General features: G+C 37.9%; 3 protein-coding genes across 7 annotated transcripts in view; 1 reads left to right on the forward strand and 2 right to left on the reverse strand.

Annotated features, from left to right (window-relative positions):
• Positions 1-582: 582 nt before the first annotated feature.
• Positions 583-16,046, reverse strand: tubgcp5 (tubulin gamma complex component 5). 2 transcript variants are annotated; one of them, XM_081380467.1, is made up of 24 exons: positions 15,968-16,046; positions 14,079-14,232; positions 13,835-13,888; positions 13,625-13,733; positions 13,456-13,552; positions 13,282-13,361; positions 10,378-10,513; positions 10,166-10,283; positions 9,889-9,978; positions 9,503-9,596; positions 8,131-8,392; positions 7,847-8,049; positions 7,614-7,729; positions 6,453-6,721; positions 4,046-4,244; positions 3,773-3,961; positions 3,499-3,681; positions 3,299-3,383; positions 3,023-3,143; positions 2,244-2,395; positions 1,995-2,120; positions 1,703-1,791; positions 1,447-1,547; positions 583-1,367 (listed from the first exon to the last, which is right to left on the reverse strand). In XM_081380467.1, the coding sequence occupies exons 2-24, from the start codon at positions 14,210-14,212 to the stop codon at positions 1,321-1,323; spliced, it is 3,054 nt and encodes a 1,017-aa protein (XP_081236593.1). In that variant the 5' UTR covers positions 14,213-14,232; positions 15,968-16,046; the 3' UTR covers positions 583-1,320. The 2 variants fall into 2 exon arrangements, with proteins under 2 accessions (XP_081236593.1, XP_081236592.1); XM_081380466.1 differs by lacking the exon at positions 15,968-16,046 and adding an exon at positions 14,384-14,648.
• On the forward strand, positions 15,267-24,412 carry chst7 (carbohydrate (N-acetylglucosamine 6-O) sulfotransferase 7). The gene is made up of 2 exons (XM_081380472.1): positions 15,267-16,623; positions 23,268-24,412. Exon 1 carries the CDS (start codon positions 15,350-15,352, stop codon positions 16,598-16,600), a length of 1,251 nt encoding a protein of 416 aa, XP_081236598.1. The 5' UTR covers positions 15,267-15,349; the 3' UTR covers positions 16,601-16,623; positions 23,268-24,412.
• The window catches only part of slc9a7 (solute carrier family 9 member 7), a 41,075-nt gene continuing 38,656 nt past the window's right edge, over positions 24,215-26,633 (reverse strand). For 2 of the 4 annotated variants that reach the window (XM_081380469.1, XM_081380468.1), the window contains one exon: positions 24,265-26,608. In XM_081380469.1, the coding sequence (XP_081236595.1) occupies positions 26,345-26,608 (264 nt within the window). In that variant the 3' untranslated portion in view covers positions 24,265-26,344. Of the gene's footprint in view, positions 26,609-26,633 lie in introns of all 4 variants that reach the window. The other 2 variants (XM_081380471.1, XM_081380470.1) reach the window with 2 other exon arrangements.

Raw genomic sequence — 26,633 nt, forward strand, 5'->3', positions numbered from 1 at the left:
GCCGGCAGAGGGCGTTCAGGAATAGAACTGTCCGTGGGCGCAGAAGTAGGCGTTAAAAAATGTGAAATGTCGGTTTATCACAAATGTGAAATGTAAATAATTAAAATAAACATTTAATTATTAAAAGTTAAGATACACAAAATCTTATATGTATATGCATCCCCATGCTATTCTATTGAGTTTTTTTTCTTTTCTTATATTCCTCCTTTTTATATATTTCTTTACCGCATCCTATTTATTTTCCTGTATTATGTACTTCATGCCAATGAAGTTTGTGTTGTTGTAAGAGTGACGAGAGTTACCTAGTGTGAGATGCAGATTCACTACAGTTCAAAAGTTTGGGGTCACACTTTTTTTCTGAAACCATTTTACTGAAAAAAGTCTCAAGGCTACATTAATTTGATCAAAAACAGTGACAAACTAATATTGTGAAATGTTATTACAATTCAAAATAACTGTTTTCTATTCTAATATATTTTATAATGTATTCCTGTGATGCCAAAGCTATTTTTTGCAGCATTACTACAGTTCTAAGTATCACATGATCTCTTAGAAAACATGTTGCTCAAGAAACATTTCATACTATCAATGTTGAAAACAGTTGTTTTACTTAATATTTATTGCTTTTTGATGAAAAGAACATTGTAACATTTTAAAAGTCTTTTAAATAGTCCTTGCTGAACAAACAGTTTCTTCAGAAACAACCCCCAAAACTTTTGAATGGCAGTGCATATGAAAAAAGTATGATGCAACATTATAGTGTATCTCAAAATCAGGGCAATTATTTTAATATATGCAATCCATTCAGCACAATGAAAAACAGCTTTAAGCAACCACAAAACATACAAATATAGGCTTGAACTGCATACAAATGTAGTCTACAATTTTCATTGTTAGCTCATATTATGTACAGTACTTAATTTGTTTCTATTCACTGTTGCATGTAATATACATAATTAGATCACCTGTAAATTAAATTGTGCACTTCACATATCCACTGCATGTAGAGGACAATTAAACATATTGAGCCTCAACGCTGGCCAACAACGCTGAAAAAACAAAGTGCGACTGTCCACAAAACATTACATTACGTATCTTGATGCAGCAAATGTGCTGTAGACAGAGTAGACAATATAACACAAGTTTCTCTGGTGACAGACACAAAGTGCTACTTCAGTACCAATGAAATGCTATTGTGATTTTGCCTGTCTCATGTGCTATGATGTCAGATATCCTGGTACAGACAAACAAGAACAGTACAGCAGCAGTACAATAAATAATCCGTCTTGTGTTCAATGCTCTGGATTGAAGTTCAATCTGTTAACACTGTTCAAATCCAGCCATTAGTGACAGCGCCAAGGACTCCACTGTAAAAGAAAACAGAACATATATGGTGAGTAAAACGAAATATTTCCGGGTCATAATTAGAAGCAGTGGAGGACTTACAATGAGGAAATGAGCCTCTGCAAACAGCCTTGTTTAAAATGGTCACAAGAAACATGTGACAGTTTTTGAAATCTGACTCCATTTTGTCAATTGACTCGATTCTGAGGAAGAAAAGAAACATATTTAAAGACTGGTAAAAGCCATTTAAAAATAGCTAAAGAGACGTAAAACCCCATCCTCTTCAAGCTGAGGTGAAAGTTGCAAGATAAGGACATGTGGCAAGATGGAAAATGTTGAAAAGAAATTTTGAACTTACTTCCAGGCCCCAAAACCAGCCTGCCATCTGTCTGAGAAGATGAGAACCAAGTTCAGCACTTTCATGATGGCCTCCTTGACAAAACTGACCTGCAAAGACACAGTAACCCCAACTGATGGATCAGAAACAACACAACTATCTATAACAGTTTTAAAGTAAAAACTAGGCCAACCACCATGAGGAAGACAGCTTACTGAATTAATAAGAAAAACTGCAAATGTGGCAAAATCTAAAACATGTACTATTTGTTCCCTGACAGATACATGATTTGGCTTGTTTCATTTCAGCTTACTTTCTCTCTGAGCAGACATCGGTCATGAATGGTGGACAAGTATCTGTAGTGGATTTTAATGAGCTGGTCCAGGTCCTTCGCCTCCTGCACTTGGTGTTGAAATTCTAGACCTGTACTATGTAGGATCTGTGAATGAAAGCATGGTAAATGTCCAGATAATGATTAAAAAAATTATTAATTTCTCTGCATTTAAAAAAAAAAAAAAATTAATAAAAAAAAAAAAGTATATTTTCCGTATGTCAAACTTACCCTAGTCATAATGTAGTTGTGCAGGCTGTTGACAAAGTGCATGAGTTTGACCCTCAGGAGAAACATCCTGTGAATCTGCTGGTTTATGGGCTCTTTGGCTGTGCTTTCCTCAGATTGGCCTCCTTCTTGCCTCTTAGCGGCTACTGTCAAATCTGTGGGAAGACTGTGTTTTAAGATTCCATAAAAGCAAGTGAACTGAAACCATCCTGATCTGAGAGTACTGTGAATGAAGATAGTTCTTATGTCACAGGGAAAAAGACCTGTGATCGCAGAACAAAAATAAGTTACAATGAAACGATCAAGTTAAAGGGATAGTTGAAAATGAAAAAATGAAAATTGTCATCATTTACTCACCCTCAAGTTGTTCCAAACCTGTATGAATTTATTTCTTCTGCTGAACACAAAAGAAGATATTTTGAAGAATGTTGATAACCAAACAGTTGACGGCACCCATTGACTTCCATAGAGTGGAAAAAAAATACAATGGAAGTCAATGGGGCCAATCAAATGTTTGGTTATCAACATTCTTCAAAATATCTTTGTTTGTGTTCAGCAAAAGAAAGAAAATCAAACAGGTAAATGATGACAGAATTTTCAACTATCCCTTTAATGACTTAAATAGGAAGTTAATGACATAGATATGAACTACATGGATATTTTATTGGCTTGCACATTTAATAGTGAATCCTTTTTGTAAGAATACCCACTAGCTTTACTTCCCTCTCATTTGATTACAAACAGAAGTAAAAAAAGAAATCAGAAATGCAATCATAACTCACCACTGAATCGTAATGTGTCCAGACTATACTTGGCCCATTTGATCTGAAGCAGCAGTAGGAAGACCTGATTGTAGATTTTCTGACACTCTGAACTAATAACAATATCTACAGGCCATGGAACCTGGAGAGAGAAATTATACACAAAAATGCACATACATTTACATTTTCGAAACAGATCAATTATTTAAATGTATTATAAATGTGTTAATACAATCATCAAAGCAACAAAAAAGCGAAATGAATAATTTTCAATGTTGAAATTAAATTCATTGTAACCTTATAACTCAGAGTAAGACCATCAAGGTTATTCACTGGCTGTTTTTTTCTTGCAGGATCGATAGTTTCAAGAAATATGGACAACCTAGAATCATGAGAAAGATGTGAGATAAACATTAGTGAACCACAGGATACTGAGTGGTGACAGGTAGGGTTGAATGGTAAACCACAGGATCTCTAGAGAGGTCCATGCGCAGTACCGGCTGCTGTCCTCTGGGTGGCGCTGTCCAACAGCCTCTTGTAGCTGCACATTGAGGAATGCCAGCTGCTGCCAGCTCTCCTTCTCCAGAACTTTGTCAAAGATGGCTGTGTAGAAATCATACATGGTATCCCCAGCCTCCAACAGGAAGTAGTTTCTCATGGCCTGCAAGTACCCTAAAAGCCTAAGATTAAAAAAGAGAGGCTTATGCATAAATGCTTTACAGAACTATATTGTGAGGTTTGTGAACTAAGGATTCTCCTGCAGGATCTTACCTGTAGTCTTTCTTCAGGGTTCTCATGAGGTTCCCACAGCATTCGATGTATCTCCTCTCAATATGTGGATACAGACAGGAACGGAGCGTGAGCTCAAACGTCTGACATGTCACAGACTCGGAGGAGCGGTCCAAAATCACACTGCCGCCAGAGAATTTCTCAAGGAAGTCATTCTGCTCTAAATAAAGCCTGCAAGAGATACCACACATTACCTTTGCACTTTTGTGTGCTCTCCAGCGACGTCAAATCATTTATTCTGTTTTCTGCGGTTACCTTGCAAAATTAATGGCCAGCAGGGGGTCATGGATGTCATCCAGCTCCAGATGACGTGCTACAATGGACTGCATCTTGATAAGGCTCTTTTTAGTGGCCTGTTGCTCGGTAACCATGTTCGTAGGTGATTCTTCTCCATGCCGAAGACGTGTCTGCACTGACTCCAAGAAAAGCGTGTACAGACTCTTTCTTTCGGCATCTGCAGAGACACAAGTGTCAGAAATATTAAGACCATCTTGTTTATCATCAAACTTTCCATATGCTATAAGAAACATTCAGGGTTATGCGTTATCGGACGATAATAGCTTTATATAGTTTGATCGGTGGTCTCTATAAAGGCCGATCAGAAGAGCTGATCAGATGACGCAAAACTCAGGAGACCATTTTTTTATGTGCAGCTAAAATTGCTTCACTACATTCACTGGTCTGGCAGTTCTACTGGGTGTCTGGAAGGGACAGTAAATTTGCAACATCTTTGCGGAGATATTGTAATAAGACAAGAAACTAAGGCTGTGATATTTCAGTGCATTTCTTTCCTTCACATCGGCTCAAACTTAACGTCCAAATCAGCTAGATCAGTGATTGTAGTAAAATACAGTCTACTGTTGCTAAACTGCAGGAAATGTTCCTTAATTTATACAGTGAAGTGAAGACTATGCACTTTCTGTTAATAAAAACTGTTATTTTTTTATGATCCGTATCAGTGATCTATCGGCCAGTCCTTTCTTTTTTTAAAAAAGAAAAAATTATTCCTTCAAGGTTGTTACCATTAACAAAAACGACACCTATATAAAAATGTGAACGTGCAACAAAATGAAAACTATACTGAAACTATAAAACAATATTGATAACTATACAGAACTACAGAGAAAATGAATGTGTGACGTATTCATGTCATGGGTATAACTGACAACAGACTTCAATAATAAACTAGCATGCAGCAAAGTAGTAGCAGAAATTAAACGTATAATACAAAACAACTTTATTAAAATTAAAATAGTTACATTTTGTAATTTCAGTAGATTCAAGAACTATTTTTTTCTTCAGGATTCACTCATGAATTTATGTAACTTCCACTTGTTTGTGATTATGACAATATCACCAAAAACAAAGTTTTTTTTAAATGTTTTTCAACTCATAAATGTCATTTTCTCAGCATTTTTTTACTCGAAGAGCTTGATAATAATGTGTATTCATTTTAGATATGTCCACTACATAAGATTGTATAAATGTCCATGATTTGTACAGGTCTAGAAATCTTACGCTCATATTTAAAATGTTCTCATATTTCCAGAGTCCCAAGACTCTCGGAACCCTGGTTCTTAAATAACAATGACAGTTGTTAAGAAAACAAATGAAAATAAGTAATATAAAGTGTGATGGATTTTTTTTTATTAATCATAATTAACATTTATTTTTCTTGCAGGATTAACAATTATATGCTTTTGAAACCTGAAATGTCCCCAAACAGTCAGTGTGTGTGCATTAGTGAATCATCTCCGAATATAGCCTAACAAAAGGGGAAATTACACTAGACATATCTAAATTTATAAAATCATGACTTTGAGGAAGAAAGCTTCCACCTAGTAACAGAAGGGTTTGCTGAATTATATTGGAGAAAATGTATGTACTGAATCATGTCACCTTTGCCATGCTCATTTTCTATAAAAGCTTTTTGCTGGTGGGATTCTCTCTGAAATTGGTCTGAGATCCTCTGGCCGAGATTGAAACATATCCGAAGGCATTGTTTGGAGTCTGTCTAGTAGTTAATGCTGCGCAGCAGGTTAGTGGAACACTAGAGATATTATTTCCCAAGTGATAGTGTTCATAGGGGTCAAGACGTTGACCAACTCAGCCAACGTCGATTAGGAGATGCGCTAGAGGATAAATATTATTGAACGTCGATCAGGAGACAACCCAGGTAAACCCAAGTCATGTGTAGGGGAAAAATCTACCACAAATGTCAGATACTTTTCATCTTGATTTTTAAAAGCTTGTTTTCGTTTTACACCGTCTTAGAGCCTCCCTGAAAGTGTGCTGAGATCCCATTTTCCTGGTTAAGAACTATTGATTTAACTGATGCAAACACCCTCAAACAAAAGTCTTGAATATATTTCTAAAAGTCTGTGCCATAAACACAAACCGGTGACTAGTTGTTCTCAGACGCAACCTATGGCTGATGCTGGATCTACGTAGATGCAGTCCACTTATGAATCACAAGTGTTGCACATGACATTGTCTGTAAATTCTGCAGTGTTGTGTTGTTATATTTGACAAATTTCTTGTATTATATGGGATGGGCACTGAAACATACTCAAATTAAATAAAAAATAGCCCCTTTCAGAAATACATAAACTAAATTGAAACTGAAAACCGAAATACAAAACTTATTCTGTCTGACTCTGACCTCTGGAGGAGCCATCTGGCTGTTCGGTCTCCTTGCAGTCCAGGTTTTTCAGCAGCTGCATGGATTTGCCAGCCATGATGATCTGCTTGAGTACAGGCTTGAGGAAGGACACCATGGTGTGCTGTCTGCTGCTGGACGCCTGCTCCCCACCAGAGCTTCCACTCGCAGCGTCGCTGAGCCTCTCCTCGTTCTCCACCGTCTCAGAGACGCTATATAGCGTGTAAGTGGCATACCAGAAGTCCCTGTGGTTTACTGGTACATCCTTGTTCCTAGTAAACATGCCCATATATTTATTTTTCTGGCAGGCAGCTTTGTAAATAAGCAGGATAATGTGAAGTCATCCAGTGGTTAGTGCAAAATAAACCCCAAAAGAGTGATCAGCACTGAGACACGACACTGAGGGGACTTGTATCACCCTGGTCTGAATGGATTTATTTTGCAATAATGACCGGCTGACTGTACGTAATTTCCTTACATAGAGTACATTTCAAAAGTTTGAGGTCAGTAAGATTTTTTAAATAAGTCTCTGATGGTCACCAAGGCTGCATTCCCAAAATGTTAATTATAAGCGACACAAACACAGCCCTTGCAGAGTAGCATTTAATGTGAATCGAAACTGAAACACAGTGCTGTGCTTTACTCTGAAAAACACAGCGCGACCTGGGTCATGCTTTTCAGGTCGGGAAATATGGAAATCCGTATAAATAAGAAAAATCACCTCCCTGAATATTGTGAAATTTAACACAATATTTACAACTATTACAATTTAAAACAACTGTTATATTTTAAGTATTTACTGTAAATATTATTAAAATATTGTAAAACTATTCCTGTGATGGCAAATCTGAATTTTAGCAGCCATTACTCCATTCTTCAGTGTTACATGATTCTTCAGAAAGATGAAAAGATTCAAGAAAAACAGTTGTGCTGCGTAATATTTTTTCTGGAAACTGTGATATGTTTTTCATGATTTTTTGATGAATAGAAAGTAGAAAAAAAAACAGCACTTATTTGAAATAGAAATTTCAATGTAAAAGTCTTTCCTGTCAATTGATTCATTTAATGCGTCTTTGCTGAATAAAAGTATTAATGTCTTTAAAAAAAATTGACCCCGAACTTTTGAACGGTAGTGTGCATACACATTTAAGTTTTTTTTTGTACCTCTGAATTATAAACTCTTTGGCAGGGTCAAATAAGTGACCGTGAACGATCCATTCATCTACAATCTCAAGGTACGGCCGGACCGTTTCTACCCAGAGAGAGAAAAGGAGTGCTACCTGATAGGAAGGGGGGAAAAATCATTTTGTGATCTTGAACTTTTTATGATAAGCAAAAAAAGATGAGCGGTACATCTACTGTTTGAAAAAACAAAACAAAAAAACAGGCACACTTACAGACTGCTCAGAGGCCTCGCCCGCGCTGTCATATTCTATGATGGCCTTGTAGAGGGTGTTGAGTAAGTGTGATGCTCGTAATACGTTGGGTGTTCCTGGCGGCACTTCAGCCACTCCTGTGCAGAAAACCCTGTGCAGCATCGTGATCTGAGCCAGATGAGGACTTAACCGTTCCAGCACAGATGATAGAGTCACCGTCTCATCTATGAAGAATCATAATAGAATTAATACCATAATTATACAGAAATAACTGTGAATACATTTACAGACACAGAAAAAACAACCTTTGGAAATAATGTCTTTTTCGATATTATTGAGCTCTTCTTTAAAGCTGGTGAAGTATTTATACAGGGCCCAAACGAATGCTTGGTAGGTCCGGAAGGGAGGCTCAGAGCTCTTCTTGGAGGACGAAGAGGACGACGTGGAGTTAAGACCTGGAGGACAGGGCTCTACGCTGTGGCCGGTCACTTCATCAATAAACTTTTGCAGACGGGAAACAGCCTGCCCATAGGCCGCTATGTGCTCCAGTACAGAGTGAAGACAGTTCTGTACACAAATAGGAATACATAAAGCACTTTGAACCATCAATCCTATGGTTCTATCTTACACAATTACAAAAAAAAAGTTATCTTTATTTTAAGTGTTAGTGTAATTATACATTTGTTACAGTGCAATTAAATATTTGCATGTAATTATACATAATGTGTAGTTAATACTATAATAACAACATGTAAAATTAAAGTCTTACCATTTTCTTTTATGACACACAAAAATCTAAATAACAGTATTGAAATTGAAATTATGTATGTTGGCACCCTCTAAAAACGAGATGGAGGTTTATCCCAATCAATAAATACATTTAATTAAATAAAATCTGACTGGCACCTTCCCTACTATACGAGCATTGTAAACTTCCAAAAAATGGTAAACTTCCAACTAGGGCTGTCACTTTACGTTCGAAAATCGATCGGCCCAACCTACGCAATTTTTCAAAAACGAAAATAGGGAATCGATTTTAGCTGTCTTTTTTTTCGAAGCGCGTCCAGCGCGTCACAATATGCCCGCAGCGAACGTGCGTCACACAGCAAATGCAGGCTCTGACAAACACGCATAAAAGCAAATAATACATATGCATAACGTGTCTCTTTTTACAACAAAACTGTGAATTTTGCCGGTATGCAGACATGCATACAGATACAGATTTGGGCTACGGTCTACAATAGCCTACGTAGGCGAAATTTGCTTGACATTTATAATCATAGACACAGCCATGTTGAAGACTGCAGTAATGTTTTTCATTTATGTTATGGCAGTCCACTCTGCTTATTGTTTTTCGAGAATGTTGCACTCCTGTTTGTCATTGTGCACGAAACTTCACGCCAATAAATCATCAGGAATATTTGCTGACTTGTGCACGTCTCAAGCGCCCTCTTAACGTTCATCCTAATGCCTGTTAGTTGTCCGTGGATTTGCCCATATTTGGCGTTTAAAATGGAAAAGTCTTTAGACATGGAAAATCGATTTTACAATCGATTCAATGAACACTTACATCTCAAAAATCGAACGGGATTTTTTCACAAAAGTGACAGCCCTACTTCCAACAAACCCCAAAAACCTAGGCCAGACAGGGAATGATGAAAAACTGTCTCCACTCACATTAGTTAGATGAGTGACCACCACATCATTCCTCACAGTCACCTTGCCATCACTGTGCTGGAAAATGAAAAGTTTTTTTACACCAGAAAAGAGCCTGAGGAAAAGCAGAAAAGAACATGATTTTTCCTGTGAAAAAAAAAAAACCTTGATATGAGCAATCAGTCATCTTTGCGATACATTCTTCTCTGGGGAAGTAAACATTCAAGTGTCAGCAACCAGTGCAACGTAAAAAAAAACATTCCAGAACTGCTCATTCCCTGCAGGTTTGAACTTGCATCCTTATAACTATCCACATATACAATTTTCACATAAGATCTGTACTTTCCTTGATAGATATGTCTGTCTAGTTTTTCAATGTAATCATGGCAATCTTAGATATGTCATACCAAAGAGTTTCCCGAATCACTTGTGTTTCTGTAACAAAAGACTTTTCTTCAGGAAGGTAGAGAGGCCCAGTGTTATACAGGTGCTGATCCCTGGAGAGTGAGAGTGCAAAAAAAAAAAAAAAAAAAAAAATGTATGCAAAATAACAGCATGAAATCTTTACTCAATTTAAAGATTGAACAGCATTTGATTCAAAACTTTTATTAAATCAATGAATTGGGTCCAAATGAATGGGCTTGTGATTCTGAAAGCGAATAAGATATCACAATAATGTCTTACCAGACGTTGTAAAGGTTGGAGTGCAGGTGGAGGCTGTGTGGAAAGCGGGGAGAGTTGGGAACCCAATATGAAGTGACAATATGCTGCTCCAACCAAGCCCTTGAGTCCGGCTCCCCCACTACAAAAACAAGACAGAAGAAACTAGGAGTCTCGATAACAACCTTCATGAACTAATGGCTAATGTAAGAAAACGTGCTAATACTGTCCCTTACCAGTCCAGGTGACTTGGACGGTCTTGTCATTCTGCTCGGGGTCCTCCAGTGGCGTTCTGTCTACCTGTATACCAGAATCCTCTCTGCTCAGGGGCTGCTGGCTATCTTCTTCTTCACTCTCTTCCTCAGACCAGTCCTGTCAAAAGATCAAATGATCTGTTGTGCTCTATTACTGCTAACATACCATTAGTATCGTTACTTGTCAAACGAGTTTGACAGACTGGTAATGTCAACAAATTCAACATATTATTTCGCAATTTATGCAAAAATAATAAATTTTTCTGATGGAAAAGAAACATTTCTGCATTCTCTAGAAGAATTTGGGACCTCTCCTAGCTTATTGTATCTCCAGCAGTGGAGAATACCCTCTCAGAAGGGGTAGAATATGCTTGAACACACATGTAAGATCCAGACAGGTGAAACTATGTTTCATTTGTTATGTTTCAACTTGTTTCATTATGAATCAGCGCTCTAGCGGTTAATAAACAGAACTGCATGCGTCTTGCGGAAGAACATTGTAGCCGGAGCTACTTCTCTCTGTATATGTCTATGACGAGTCACGCAGGCACTGGGCTAATCCGCAGCGGTGACGACCTGACCGGTGTAAAGTAGTCCGAGTATAAACGCTTATTACAGGCTTACCGTAGTGATTCAGGATAAGACAAAAACACGGTTTGAAAAAAGGCATTCATGATGTACTCGCTCATTATATACATTTTGTAAATTCTGAACACAAAAAAAGTTACGTACTGCAGCTTTAACAGTCTTCTTTATGAATGTTTTGAAGCATCAGATGTAATCGATACACTTGTTATTTGAAGTGACTTTCAAAAGGTGATTTACTCTATTTTGGTTGCTACCGTAGACATCAGTGTTTATACTCAAACTATAAACTTTTATCTTGGTACTTCTGTGATCATTTGAATATTTGTAACACAGACATATCGATACTGTGTAGTTGAAAAGACTGAAGGTAAAGCTGTTTCATATATATAGACAACTGCTCTTTCTGGGTCAGCGACAGCGTGAACAGATTTGAAAGTTCCGGTGTGAAATTTTTGTCATTTAGGAATAAGATCGCGTGGGTGTTTGAATCGAGATCTTTTAAAGATTAAAGGAGAACTCCAGTCAATTTTAACATTGAGCTCATTTTTTTGTACATTTGGAGTGCTGTCAATACAGAGAACAACGACAAAAATCGGTGTTGCCTACACCGAGTTATTCTATTTTTAAAATTTGCACCCTGTTGACTTCAACGGGGCAAGTACTAAACCTGCTTTTAGCCTCTTAACATCCTTGATGTGTCATTACAAGTGCACAGAAAATGTGAGTGATTCCTTCTGAGTGAACACGAGTGAATCTGACTGCAGTAGATGTGAAAGATATGTATAAAAATTATGTTATTTAAGCCAGCGCAAATACCTGTTTACATCCTGTTTTTCGGTTGAAGTTCAAAGTAGTCGATTGCCGAGTTCACGTGCATAGGTTTAGTTACCTAGGATCATGCGCGTGAACTCGGCAATCGATTACTTTGGACTTCAACCGAAAAACAGGATGTAAACACAGGTATTTGCGCTGGCTTAAATAACATAATTTTCACATCTACTGCAGTCAGATTCACTCGTGTTCACTCAGAAGGAATCACTCACATTTTCTGTGCACTTGTAATGACACATCAAGGATGTTAAGAGGCTAAAAGCAGGTTTAGTACTTGCCCCATTGAAGTCAACAGGGTGCAAATTTTAAAAAGAGGATAACATGGTGTAGGCAACACCGATTTTTGTCGTTGTTCTCTGTATTGACAGCACTCCAAATGTACAAAAAAATGAGCTCAATGTTAAAATTGACCGGAGTTCTCCTTTAATCGTGCAGCTCTACTGTCTTTTTACTCTCTCTCTCTGCGTTGATATCTGACGCAAAATGTATATGCGTAGCGCGAGGGCTTTTCAGTGCATGCATTACTATTTTAATATTCATGCCAATATTCATATTCTATTAAAGGATAAGCTTCTAGCACTTCGCACCAGAACCGTTTTCGGGAACCGAAACTTAGGAATTTCACACGGCTCCGGTATTTTTCAAAAACACTAACACTAACTCCGATTCTCGGTTCCTAACCCTAGTTCCCAGCCTGATGTGATGCTAATGAAGAGCATAGGATGGCATTATGCAAATGTGTACTTAGGTTCATGCAGGAAGTAAGACTGGAATTATTGACGACTCGTTTCAGGCTGATCAGAATCTGTCCTTTCTTTTGGGTGACAATAAATCAATTTATCGTGCACTTTTATCTTTGCAGACCTTTTACATTCACACTACATGAAAGGTAGTATCCGAAAAAGCATAATAGAGCACTTTAAAACGTTCTATTTAATATACAAGTGAATATTGTTGTTAATTACTATGTATTGTTATATTAGAGCATAGAAATAAATTCTGAAATATAATTTTCTTAGTATTTATTTAGTGCCTTGGTTATTTTAAGTAGAATTTCACAGTATTTTACTTTAAATAAACATAGTAAAAGGACAGTTTTTCGTTAGAAAAAAGTTAATGCTTTTATTTTTTAGAATCTACTATTTCGAAATAGTTTAAATGTTTCTTTTTACAGAAAACAAATAAATATTAAAAAGCTGAAGAATTTTGACTAATCAATTAGAAGCACTTTTGTATTTGCAAAGCTTTCTATCAAAGTATTTTATTATTTTCTAAAAGTTCTGAAGAGACAAAGCAAAAGGACAGTTTGTTCATAACTGATGATTTAAATCTCTTCAAAATCTTTTAATGTATAAATATCAACAAGCTGAAAAATATTGACAGATCATTTATAAGCCATATTGCCCAGCCTTTTAGTACATGATACTAGACAAGAACTGATCTAATAATCTAATAGAGTTCACTCACTGGAGTGTCTGGAAAGGGCCCAGAATCAATTTCTTCTCCTTCCATGAGGTACTTTGCCCAATCAAACTTGTCTTCTTTCTCTGTAGATATAAACATATTAATTTGCAGCAATTTTAGGCGGAGTGTTGTCCAACAGTATGCTTGCATTTACACAAAAGACCATAAAAATCAAACCTGTTTCTTTCAGTCTGGGTCTTTCACAGTAGTTTGTGTTGGATGGAGAGTCAGACAGATGGAGTAATAAAGACAGCATACTGTAATGGGCATCAGTCTGAAAACAATAGAGATATTCAGCATATGTAGTGTTCCAAGTACTCTCTGGATAATGTCAGTGTTATCCCACCTTGGTTCCCTCGGTATTAGGAAGAGGAGAACTGAGAAATTCATCAGTTAGCCGTATCCAGCTCTCTGCTTTGCTTAAGTCAGAGTGAACCATGAGTTTCTCATGAATCCTGGGAGAAAAGGAAATCTCGATAATTAATTTTAATAATCAAAACATCAGCATAACAAAAAATAAAGTACATAGAATTGTGCAAAGCTTCAGACTTCCTACCCATTAATGGAGCGCTGCACATTATGTCTGTTGACATCAAGAAAATGGTGAAACCTATCAAGGGACAAAACACGATGAGAGCTTCGATTGATTTTATGCGCAAAAATGAAATGTTAAGTGCAAAATGGAAAACAATTATTTTGTTTTAATTCAATTATTTCGTTTTTATTAGTCTTTACATTTCACATATACACGCAAGCCATTACAGTAATAAAATGGAAGAATAAATGCGCCAAGTACTTACTTGAAATTGGACCAAGTAAACTTCAGAGCCATTTGAAAGTTTTGATCTTCCTCATCCTGAATGGCAGTATAATGTGAGATGAGTCTCCGGGTCTCCAACTCCAGCTCCTTCTCAAACCTGCTCCAGTGAGCCATTATGATGATTCAAGGATCAACTGAAACACAAGATACATTAAAAAATGAGATCAGATAGATAGATAGATAGATAGATAGATAGATAGATAGATAGATAGATAGATAGATAGATAGATAGATAGATAGATAGATAGATAGATAGATAGATAGATAGAACAGACAAGCACAAACCTGCGTTATGGTTATGATGCTGACAGGGGCGAGCCGTTATCAACAGCCGCGGCTAGCAAAACAAGAAACCCATGACAAGGGTGCTCCCTACGTGACACAGATAAAGCGAAAATGTGCCTTCTTTCTCCCGAATATAATTCGATAGCGAAAGTCGAACCGAGAGCTGACTTTAAATCTATTTATCTCATTATCATATTACATGTATTATGATTTCCTCTGTTGCCGCCTCCATGACTTCAGACGCTTCTTCTGTGGCGCCGAGTGAACAATAACGCGGAGGGGAGCTTCATTGCCACCTATCGACCAGGACAGAACATGACGAGACACAACAAATCAACAGCCAGACAAAAACATCGAAAGTCCAGAAAAAAATCCATTCAGAATATTTTGTGCACTTTTTAAATGCGTACCTTTCCATCACAAAGTATTTTATTATTTTGTAAAAATTCTGAAGTAAAAGGACAGTTTGTTTATAATTGATGTTCACAGATAGCGCATTTACTACAAATAGTTTGAACAACAAAAAAAAAAGGTCTCGAACTGTATCATCAGATTGCCAGCTCACTGCATCTAAAACTGTTAACGTTACCTTTCCGACCGCTGGCCAAAACAATGGTTATGTATGTTACGTTTAACATAATCTACGATTGTTCTCAATCATAGTTATGTTAGTTTATTTAATTTATTTAATTATTAAATACGAATGAAATGTGCTCGTATTTTGGTAGGTATCATTTTTCCACTCGCTGCTTTATGAGTGACCTCTTAACTATCCAATTACAATCTTCTTATGAGCAACACCCACTGGCCAATCCTGGCGCGGGGGGCGGGACTTATCACATTACGGGTGAGAAAAAAGATCCCACCCTCTAAACTTTACTGTTACTGCTGTAATCCGACAGTATTCATACAGGTAGGAGACGAGCAGTCCGCCGAGATCCCCGCGTCACTCACTCCGCTGGGGCCATGAAGAGAAGGCTTCAGAAAAAATACATCATCTTGATTCTAGGATACTCCGTGGCGCTGATTTTAATTCCCTACGTGTTAGATTACCGGAGCAAATCGTCCCACATTAAAGATGGATATCAGCAACAAAAGTGTCCCGATCTGGAGAGCGCCATCGCCCTGTGGAGTAGCACCAGGACGGGCAACTCAACGGAGGTGGAGGACTATGGCAACAGGACTCAGTCCAGAACACACATCTACCTCCACGCAACCTGGAGGACAGGCTCCTCATTTTTAGGGGAATTATTTAATCAGCACCCTGATGTGTTTTATTTATACGAGCCCATGTGGAACATGTGGCAGGCGCTTTATCCAGGAGATGCGGCCAGCTTACAAGGAGCAGTGAGAGACATGATGAACTCTCTGTTTAGATGCGATTTCTCAGTGTTAAAACTCTACGCAGGCTCGTCCAACGTGAGCACCTCGTTTATTTTCGGCTGGAAAACAAACAAGGTCATTTGCTCCGAGCCTCTCTGCAAAGCGTATAAAAAACACGAAATTGGGTTAGTTCAAGGAGACGTGTGTAGCAAATGCCAGCCCAGAGATCTCAAAGAGCTGGAGAAAGAGTGCAAAAAGTACCCCGTGATGGTCATCAAAGACGTGCGGGTTTTAGATCTAGCGGTTTTGGTTCCTCTCATGCGAGATCCCGCCATCAACCTCCAAATAGTCCAGTTGTTCCGCGACCCCAGGGCTGTGCACAATTCTCGGATGAAGTCCAAACTGGCTCTGGTGAAGGAGAGCATACAGGTGTTGAGGAGCAAGAAGCAGAGCGACAAGTACAAGCGCCTTCTGGTGCCTAGCAACAGGGTCCACCGAGCCGAGAACTATGTCTCCAGCGCAATGGAGTTAATATGCGACAACTGGCTCAGCGACATGTTGCTCGTTATGAACGCTCCGCAGTGGGTGAGGAGAAACTACATACAGCTGAAATACGAAGACCTGGTGCTCAGACCTGTGGACGAGCTCCAGAGGCTCTATCGTTTCGCCAACCTCACCCTTTCTCCGGCCATGGAGAAGTTCGTGGTGAACATGACCCACGGACAGGGCTATTCTTCAGATAAACCCTTCCTCATATCATCCAGAGATGCCAAAGAGGCAATTTACGCCTGGAGGGAAAGGCTGAATGTGGAGCAGGTGAACCAGGTCGAAGCCTACTGCAGCGAGGTCATGAAACACCTGGGTTATCAGAAGAGGAACATGGACAAGACCTAAAACCACCTAAACAGGAGTGTATGGTAAGTACATGTCTAAATGTTAACAATATGCACCATTATGTCAACCATTGGTTTCACTCAGAGCTTGGTGAGCTGACAGCATTATTTGGGCACTATGAAGAAACCTCAACACAAATGTAAGTGATATCAGGTCACACTGTGCATTAGTGTGCATTTTGCAGTATTGTTGTTACAGATATACAAAGTGTGAAAAGAAAAGTGTTTTTTGGCGAAGACACCATAAGCATGTTTGTTTGTTTTTTGGACATGTGCCATGGTAGTACCATTACATTCCTGCAAGCACATGCTTCATGACTTTCAATGGGAACACTTTACAATGCGGGCCATTATTTAACATTAGTTAATGTATTAACTAACATGAAATAACCTTGAGCAATACAGTTGTTACTGTGTATTTGTTAATGTTAGTTAATAAAAAAATAAAGCTGTTCATTGTTTGTTTATGTTAGTTCACAGTGCATTAACTAATGTTAACAAGATTTTAATAAAGTATTAGTAAATGTTGAAATTAAGATTAATAAATGCTATATAAGTGAAGTTCATTATTAGTTCATGCTAACTAATGTGGTTAACTAATGAACCTTACCATTTCAATACCAAGATAGCACTACCACTCAAAATTTTGGGGTCAGTAATGTATTTATTTATTTATTTTTATTAAAAGTTACAGTAAACATTTATAATGTTACTAAAGATTTCGATTTCAAATAAATGCTGTTTTTTATTACTATAGTTTTTATTCAAAGGATCCAAAAAAAAATTATCTCGTTTTCAACTTTGATGATAATAATAGGATGTTTCTTGATCACCAAATCAGCATATTATAATTATTTCTGAAGGATCATGTGACACTGAAGACTGGACTAATGATGCTGAAAATTCAGCTTTGCCATCACAGGAATACAGTACATTTTTAAATACATTAAAATAGAAAATTATTTATTTAGTATTATTTTATCAAATAAATGCAGCCTTGGTGAGCATAAGAGACTTCTTAAAAAAGACTCCAAACTTTTAACATTTACCATGGTACTGTCACCGTACATTTCTAAGTAATTTTACATAATTACATAAGTAGCCTAGAGAGTTAATTCTCAATTTACACTCATTATTTTGTAAATCTGATTATACATTATTAAAAAAGTACTAACATTTTTTTGGACGTACACCATGATAATATCATAATATACAGTATATAATATACACTATTAACATGTCATCTCTATGCACTTCCATAGTATATTTTTGTAAGGGAAATGCCCTTTATTTAATATTATTACTATTGTAATTGAGTTATATTTTCATGTAATATGAAATAAGGTCACTGCATGCTGTTCTACTACTCTATAGGCTATCAGATCAAAATACAAAATGTGGCATCCATGATAAGAACGGTCATGTTTTCTACTGTTTTAGATTAGCACAGAGTTGTTAAATGGATTGGTTTACATTAATCTAGCACAACTATATATTAATGCTTCCATCCGTTACATGGCAAGTGTGTCAGTACCAGAATGATTATGCAACAATGTAACCAGTGTAGTTGTAAAGATGTAAATTGATTTTATTGGCAGTGTGCTGTTATGCAGTATATCTGAATGCCATGCACATATGCTGAGTGACCATTAGCCTTATAACCAGGGTTGAAGCACACTTTCTGGTGTCAGTTATGATCTAGCCTATACAATGAGATCTGTCCTTTACAGGACTTTAGGATTTGAATTTTATTATGCTTAGTGACCCCTTGGGGAGACGAAATGTGATGTTTTATAAAGTTATAGATTTGAGTTTGACTATTGTTTAAAGGGATAGTTCACTTTGAAATTAATTTTTGATACGTTTTAGCTTACCTCAAGGGCATCCAAGATGTAGGTGTCTTTGTTTCCGCAGTAGTTTCAATTTGGATATTTTTAGGTCAAACCGTTCTTGTCTGTCAGTCATATAATGCAGGTATACGGTCACTGTCTCAAAGAGCAAGCACAGAGTCCAAATTAAAACAATTCCCCATCGTCCAAATGAAACAATTCCCCATCATAAGTACACATTGATGGCCTAAGACACGAAACGAGCGGTTTGTGTGAGAAAACGAACAGTATTTATATCGTTGTTATCTCTTGAAAACAGCACACGTCCAAATGATCTGACGGCGCGGTCGGGTATAGATATATACATAGATGTCGCCTTGGCTACGGTTTCGTTCCAATGAACTGCAGTAGCGAAGGCGACATCTAGTGTATACAGATCAGTCTAAGGACGTGAACAGCTCTGAACGACACGGGTTGCCATCTCGTAATTACGGTTGCAACATGGCGTGAACGCAACATAAGCTTGTTGTTTTGGTTCAGGAGGAACTGTAAAAGGCGGCTGCTGTTTGTTTGCGCCGCTCTGTGACTGCCTGTCTACAACTCTGCATAGCCTCACGGAACGCGCTGATGACGTGTGATGTCTGTGCGAGCAGGGTGTGCAGAGGTATGGAAATACATACGTTGACAGGCAGATAGGACATCATATCAATGCATTTGGACCGAATGCAGTGATTGAAAGAAAATTTTTTTGTCCTGAGACTTCCATGGAAGATGTACGTTTTAATATTTAGACCACTTCTATTATTGATTGCTATCAGAATGTGAAGAGTTTTAAACAACAAAAAGTGTTTATGAAAAACATGGCTTACCCTACCTTTAACTCTACAGATAAAGATGGTATCGATTACATCATTACACCAGTAGGTGGCAACAAGTGACTGTTAAAGCTACACTGTGTAGGATTTTCTCCCATCTAGTGGTGAAATTGTATATGACTACCAACTGAATATTACTTTTTAGCCCCTCCCATTCCGAGGGCGTTTTAACTCCTACGGTGGCCGTATTATTTAAAATCTGCCGGCAGTCGCGAGTAATCTCCCCCTCGCATTCGTCACGGTGCCACTGAGTGTCAAAACGAGAAAGGCGAAGCTTGAATTTCCAGGTATGTCCCTCTTTGACTAATGTATTTTCAAGATGGAAGCGCAACATGGCTGCCGCCATTCGAACGACTCGCTCGTATGTATTCTAAATGGCAGATTTTACACTTACGAGAATACTTAATTAGTTGGTTGAAGTAATTACACATTAATGAGAACGTATAATTTTGAAAGAACAAAGTGTTTTTTGCTAAAAATCAACTTAAAATATTACACAGTGTAGCTTTAAATGTAATTGTCATTGAATCATTAAAGGGGGGGTGAATTACTGTTTCATGCATACTGAGTTTTTTACACTGTTAAAGAGTTGGATTCCCATGCTAAACATGGTCAAAGTTTCAAAAGTTAAGTTGTACGTTTGAAGGAGTATTTTTGTTCCAAAAATTGTCCTTCCGGTTTGTCACAAGTTTCGGAAAGTTTTTTTCGAGTATGGCTCTGTCTGACGTAAGAGAGGGCGGAATTTCCTTATACGGGTCCTAAGGGCACTTCTCCGGTAAGATCGCGGGCGCGCGCGCACTCGTAAAACAGAGCAAGAGAGTGAAAGCAGTTCGCCATCAAAGCACCCTGCCCGGCTTTTGGGAAGTCAGTGTCACCAAAGAAGTGTGTTTTTGGTTGCCAGGGCAAGACGACCCTGCACAGATTCCCAAAGAACCCGGCGTTAAGGCACCCGTGGATGGAGTTTGTTTTCCTGAGCATAAACGGAGTTGTGCAAGACTGTTGTTCCCTGCATTTCGACGATGATTGTTTTATAAACAAAGCCCAGATCGTCTAATGCTTAAGGATCGAGCAGTCACAATGATAAAGGTTCGCAGTCGTGCGTTGGAACGGTGAGTAAAACTGTTGAACAAATGTCTCTGTGTGTTGTTAGCTCGGCGCGTTAGCACAGCTTTAGCTTCGCCCACACGGCCCGCCCCCAGCCGCTCGTTTTTTTCCGGAAAGACTCGGTACAGCCAATCTTTCAATTAAAAATATAATAAAACAAAAGACTTTTTGGAGATATGAAGGATGCAATATTACTCTATAGGTACTCAAGATTAACAGGAGATTGAGTGAAAATGAGCATTTCACCCCCCCTTTAATTCAAACTGATGACAAGCAATTAACATTTTGTCAGAAACTAGTAAATTCAATGTTATTTTTAGTTGTCTATTCAGAATCGTGAGATTCATGATCTCTATTTTAAACCAAAAATCATGATCCTCAATTTAACCAGAATTGTGCAGCTCTAAAGGGTATCATTTCGATGAATAATTGCTGTAAAAACACTGGCATGGGCAAGAGTGTAGAACCAGTACACTATATCAAGCATTAATGATCGTGAACATTAAAAAGAGACAAAAGAAGAGCCGAGTTTAGCCAAGGTCATTGATCCAGTCTGAAACCGACAGCACATGGTGCCAGTGGAGTCATACGGTTAATTCTATCCTCTTGAACCCTGCAATGTCCTGGGGTATAATAATTTGATAAGTTCCAAACAGGCCTGGATCAGTGAAATGACCCATTTCATTTGTACTCTAGTCAATACAATGGGAAAAAAATGTTGGAAGTGGAGTCAGCACAACAAATTTACCATAAATATCCTCTCAGCCACTGTGACCGGTAAAAATATCTGATAGCGGTACGTGACAAATCAATTAGCCATCGTGCTTGAGTCTAATTTCATGGCAAGGCATGTAAACGGTGCTGAATAACAGAGCGATGGATCATGATACAGGCTGCTTTGTTATCGCTATCAGAGGCAAGTGATGGGGGCTGGTGTGACCTAACAGACTGACCACACGTGGTTGGAACAGGCTGAAATATAGGGACTGCTTTGTGCTGGTTAGTCCCTGGAGCTGAGCCTCACCAGCTCAATCTGTGACTTAGACATGTTGGCACCAGACATACATCACTGACCAGGACAGACCTATGTCTCTTGGTATCAGAGTTCAACACAGGCTTATTTTTCAAAAATGACTTATATGGCATATTTTTTTTAATGTTTTTGATTGCTTTTGGTTTAACTTTACTGTTTGGGCATGCCCATGCATTTCATCAAAATATTAATTTTATAATTAAAGGGTTAGTTCGCCCAAAAAGTAAAAATTCTGTCATTAACTACTCACCCTCATGTCATTCCAAACGTTCAACGTAAGACTTCCGTTCATCTTCGGAACACAAATTTTTATTTGAATGTAATAAAATATACTTATAATAATTCAGGGTTCCCACATATCCTGGAAAACAACTTTTTTCCATTAAGTTAGTCAGAATCGGGCAATCCGCTCAAATGGCCAGATTCTAGGAGTTTTCACAAGAGTGCAGAACTCAGGGAGCTAGCGCTGAACTGAAGTGATCGACAGGTTCAGTGATTATAAAGTGATTACAATCCGTTTATAACCAATTCGCAATTTTATGGTTTTATTTTTCATGCTGCTAAGTACAGTTTTGGGAGTTACAACCATATTTAAATATGACTGAATAAAAAAATTGTGTTGATTGGCAGTGATAAACATAGCAACAGATGGGACAATAAAGTGTGACGTGTCAAAATTAATCTGCATTAAGTGTACATGGAGATTAATAGTCCAGCCATATGTTCTATTAAATGTAATGCATTTCTTTTCATTTAATTTTTTTATTTGATTAAAAATGTTTACTTAAAAATTTAAAAAGTATTTGGAGGCTACATGCTAATGTTTTAATTTATTATTTACTTATAATTATTATTATTAGCATTAATAATTCACTGACTTTTATTTTGAAATATTTAAACAAAATATTTTTATTAGGGCTGTCAAAAGATTAATCGCGATTAATCGCATCCAAAATAAAAGTTTGTGTTTAAATAATATGTGTGTGTACTGTGTATAATTAAATTTGTATATATAAATACACACACATGCTTGTATATATTTAAGAAAAATGTGTAATTTTTATATAAAAAAATATATTTATATATAATATAAATTATATATAAATATATACAGTATATGTATGCAAATATTTCTTAAATATATACATGCATGTGTGTGTATTTATATATACAAAATAATTATACACAGTACACACACATATATTATGTAAACACAAACTTTTATTTTGGATGCGATTAATCACGATTAATCTTTTGATAGCCCTAATTTTTATTTATTTTTTGCTATGGTATTGAAATTGAAACAGAAGCAGTTGTCATAATGCATAATTAAGAGCTCATATTAAAAAACTGATTTTATAGTTAAGTCATGGCCATAAACTGCACATATTTTAAAGACTTACTGTATGGTTATGGAGAGAGATATTATTTCCACCGTAGTGAAATTGAAAATGTCCTGGAAAATGATTGCTGAAAAAGAGTGGGAAGCCTGATAATGATCTGTCTTGGAGGGAGGTTAATAAAAACACCAAAAGAAACAACAACAAAAAAACTATTAATATATTAGATATTAGATTTTCTATTAATAACATCTTATTCTATTAGTAATTTCTAATTTTCATTTCCAGTAAGAATAGGCCTATAGGAATTTAAACTGTCACGCTAAATATCTGTGACAAATTCTAGCGGTGTCAGAAATTACGCACTGTACTTTTACGACTTAAACTTTGTTGACATTCCACACAGAATCAGTGTTTTTAGTAAATGTCCCAATATCCCCTGTCCACAATAACACAGCTCAAGTTACTATGTTTCTCTCTGCTGTAGGAGCCTGATGTGCTGTAGGAACAGGACAGAAGGGGAACAGCCAGATATGAAGCTACACCAGTTGGAACTGACTGAGCGGAGGAGAAACACCCCGAGATCTCCGTCGCAGTGCCATCATGGAGCACAGAGTAGACGACAGAAGAGTTTGATGAGAGACGCTTACAAACCCACCGATCTCAAATGATACTGACAAGAATCATGTAGGAAAAAGACTAACGATAACAGTGGGGAAACCCTTTCAAAGTGAAACGGCTACCAAAGGCTCAGTCCCGGTTGTGTCCTGACAGCCAGATTTCATCCGCAATAATCCCTGCCCAATCCCCAGCAGCCCATAATCAGCCACACGAGACAGGCGCTTGGGTCGTCGCACATGCACTAGGGCAGGAGACAGATCCGACAGACCGCTGAGTGTTCTCAGTTCATTGGGTGGATTTCATTATGAAAACATTTTTAGGAATTCTTGCATTCATCAACCACGTATGAAAAGGGATTATGTGTCATTGACACGCCAATATCTCTGGTACCACCCAAAGAAAACTGTGAAGCACAAAGTACAATTCAGTGAGCTGAAGAGCTAAAGAAAAGGATGTAGAGTTTTCCCAAAGGAAATTCTGACTCCGCTACGCCTACAACAACTCTTAGCATTCCCACTGGTGTGAAATTTCTCAGTTCCCCCTGGACATCACCGGTTTGTTCTTTTTGTATGAAGTCTGCACCGGGGCTGTTAGACTATGTATAAAGAGGATAGGATTTCAATTTGAATAGTTAAATGGGCAGAACGTCTAATCGAAAACTAAAACACTCAATCATGCTTTGAGGATACAGGTAGTATTGTGCTCTAATACAAATGCTTGTACTGGTCAAGAACATTGACGGTATTATCATTTTGTTAACGTTGTTTTGTCACCTTTTAAACATTTACTCTAAAGCTATGTGAACCATCATGAATAAATGAACAAATCTCTTATTTATTAATAAAACTTGTACATACATTTTTGTAGTAAACACTAGTTTTCTTCTTTTATTATTATTTAATGACATATAAAATAAATCAAATACCTTATTTAGGTATTGCTACTGAAGCCCACTTTAATGTATTGGCTATTTTCATACATGTACAATTGTTAAACTACAATGTACACCACAGTTTTGTTGCATTATTTGACTGGCTGAGTGCATCTTTATGTATAATAATAATAATAATAGGAATGTACATGGGGGGAAAATAGCAATTTGGTGTTCCACATCACAGACATAAAAATGGCAGCTTATGGATTTTGTTGTTGTTTGTTTATATGGCATATATTGACATGCAGAACAGCAAGTAAAAGATGAATGCTACAGGAGGGAGTTACACAGCCTGAAGGTACATACAAGTCCACCAATAATACGGTGCGGACAAAAGCCACCAGACATGTTGGGAGAGTCATTCAGAAGAGGAGTGATTTCATAACCCACGTGTTGCAGGATTACATGTGAATTCAGTCTTGCTACAGCCGGTTTAAGGTTCTCCACCTCAAACTGCGATTGCCACGAAGCCCACGAGGCTCATTTTCCAGCCGAAACTCCACAGAAATAGTGCAAATCTCCTTAATTCACATTTAGGTTTGGGTCAGGTGTTGAATTAGATTTTGTTGCCTGGTGATGCGTTTCCTCACACAGCCCTGTTAAAAGCAAACGACGGACAGGCTCAAGTGCAGACAATTGAGGCAGCTGTAAAGGTTACTTCATGAAAAGAGTGCAAGGTTAGTTTATGATGTTGAATATAAATTGGAATGAATGATAACATTTCGAACATCTGCAAGTTAGTTATTAACTAAACGCTTAGACTTTAGACTTGCATTCATTAACAAGAATTAATTTCTAGACACGGAGGACTGAAGAAATGCACGTTGGCGGTTGATGGCAAGGGGTCATCCGTTTACTGTGTGCACCGCTGGATCAATCTCATGCCAAACATTCCAGATTCCGCCCACTGCCATTTAGCAGCAACTCATACATAAATGGAAAGATCCACCAAGAAGTACATTCTAACACGAGGCGCAAAATGAACCCCACACACGTGAACTGATACTGATAAGAAAGTCTCCTTGATTACATCATCCTTCATCACATACTTTCTGGCTGAGAGTGTGCAAGTGGTTAATATTCTAATATAATATAGCAATACATGCAAGGACTGCAGCTCAGCTGCAGCTAAAGTGCATGGCCCATACACTCTGGTTGCATCCAGCTGTTTAAAAAAAAAAACTCCCACGTCTGTGTAGAACAACATTCATATTAACAACGACCAGCACGTCAACCTGACATTCATACAACCAAGATATTGAAGGAAATGTAAAATCCAACTGACTAAAGTTGAATGTTCCAAGGTTCCCGTATGCAGTCATGAGATAAACATGCACTCATGTCAAACAATGTTGCTATTGTGTTCGAAAGCTTTCACAAACACTACTGCCATGTATGGCCTGGAGTATTTACAAACTCACTCATTTTCCTGATGGTGGAGGTGAGCATTTAAACGCAAAAGATTATCGTCTGCTGTAATACTGGCTGTTTATACGTAAAAACTGACTTCCTTCAAGAAAAATTGGCTCAGTCATATATGTCAATCTTATTTCCAGTTTGTGGCAGCATTGCTAACAGAAAACAAAGAATTAATGACTTAAAATGTTAATGTGGCAGGCAGTGATCGTATGAAAGTGAATGTTAAGGGCAGCAGAGACCGTTGGAAATCAGTCCATTATCATAGAAAACAGCAATAAGAACATTAAGTATCCAAAGCCGTTCGAAATGCATTCTTAACAGCAGTTTTATATTTCTTTTTCCTCCTACAAGTCACATTTTCATGATGAGACACTGAATCGAAGTCTGTCATATCTTCAATTACGCCGCCTCCATTCTGGTAAATAATCCCGAGCACAAACCCTCCTGCTCTCCATCTTTCTGTTTCCTTGATTTTTCAGACCCACTGCATGAGATATTTGGAGGGGTCATGAATGGTCAGATGGAGTTATGTGCAAGAAAAGTTAAGGTATGAAGCACAGGGAGGCGTGGTTTAATATTTGGGGGCGGGGTCAAGCGTGGTCCTCGATGGGGAAAACTAAACGTGTGCCACGGCTCAAGAGCTCATGTTCACGTGTGTCCAGTTCTCGCTCCAGAGCGTCTTCCGATGTGCTGTCGCTGCGTTTGCCGTTCACGCCCCAGCTCCCGGCCGATCCTTCGGGGCCAGAGGATGACGAAGCTCCGTTGGCCGTGATGGCCGTGTCACCGTAGGTCAGCGCCAGGTCTCCTTCGTTCAGGATGAGGTCTGAGTCACTGTCTCGCAGCGGCTCGTGGTTCTGAGGAGCACAGTGACAAGTCGGA

This window comes from Scardinius erythrophthalmus (genome assembly GCF_964197995.2).
Source record: "Scardinius erythrophthalmus genome assembly, chromosome: 12".
NCBI classification, from domain to species: domain Eukaryota; kingdom Metazoa; phylum Chordata; class Actinopteri; order Cypriniformes; family Leuciscidae; genus Scardinius; species Scardinius erythrophthalmus.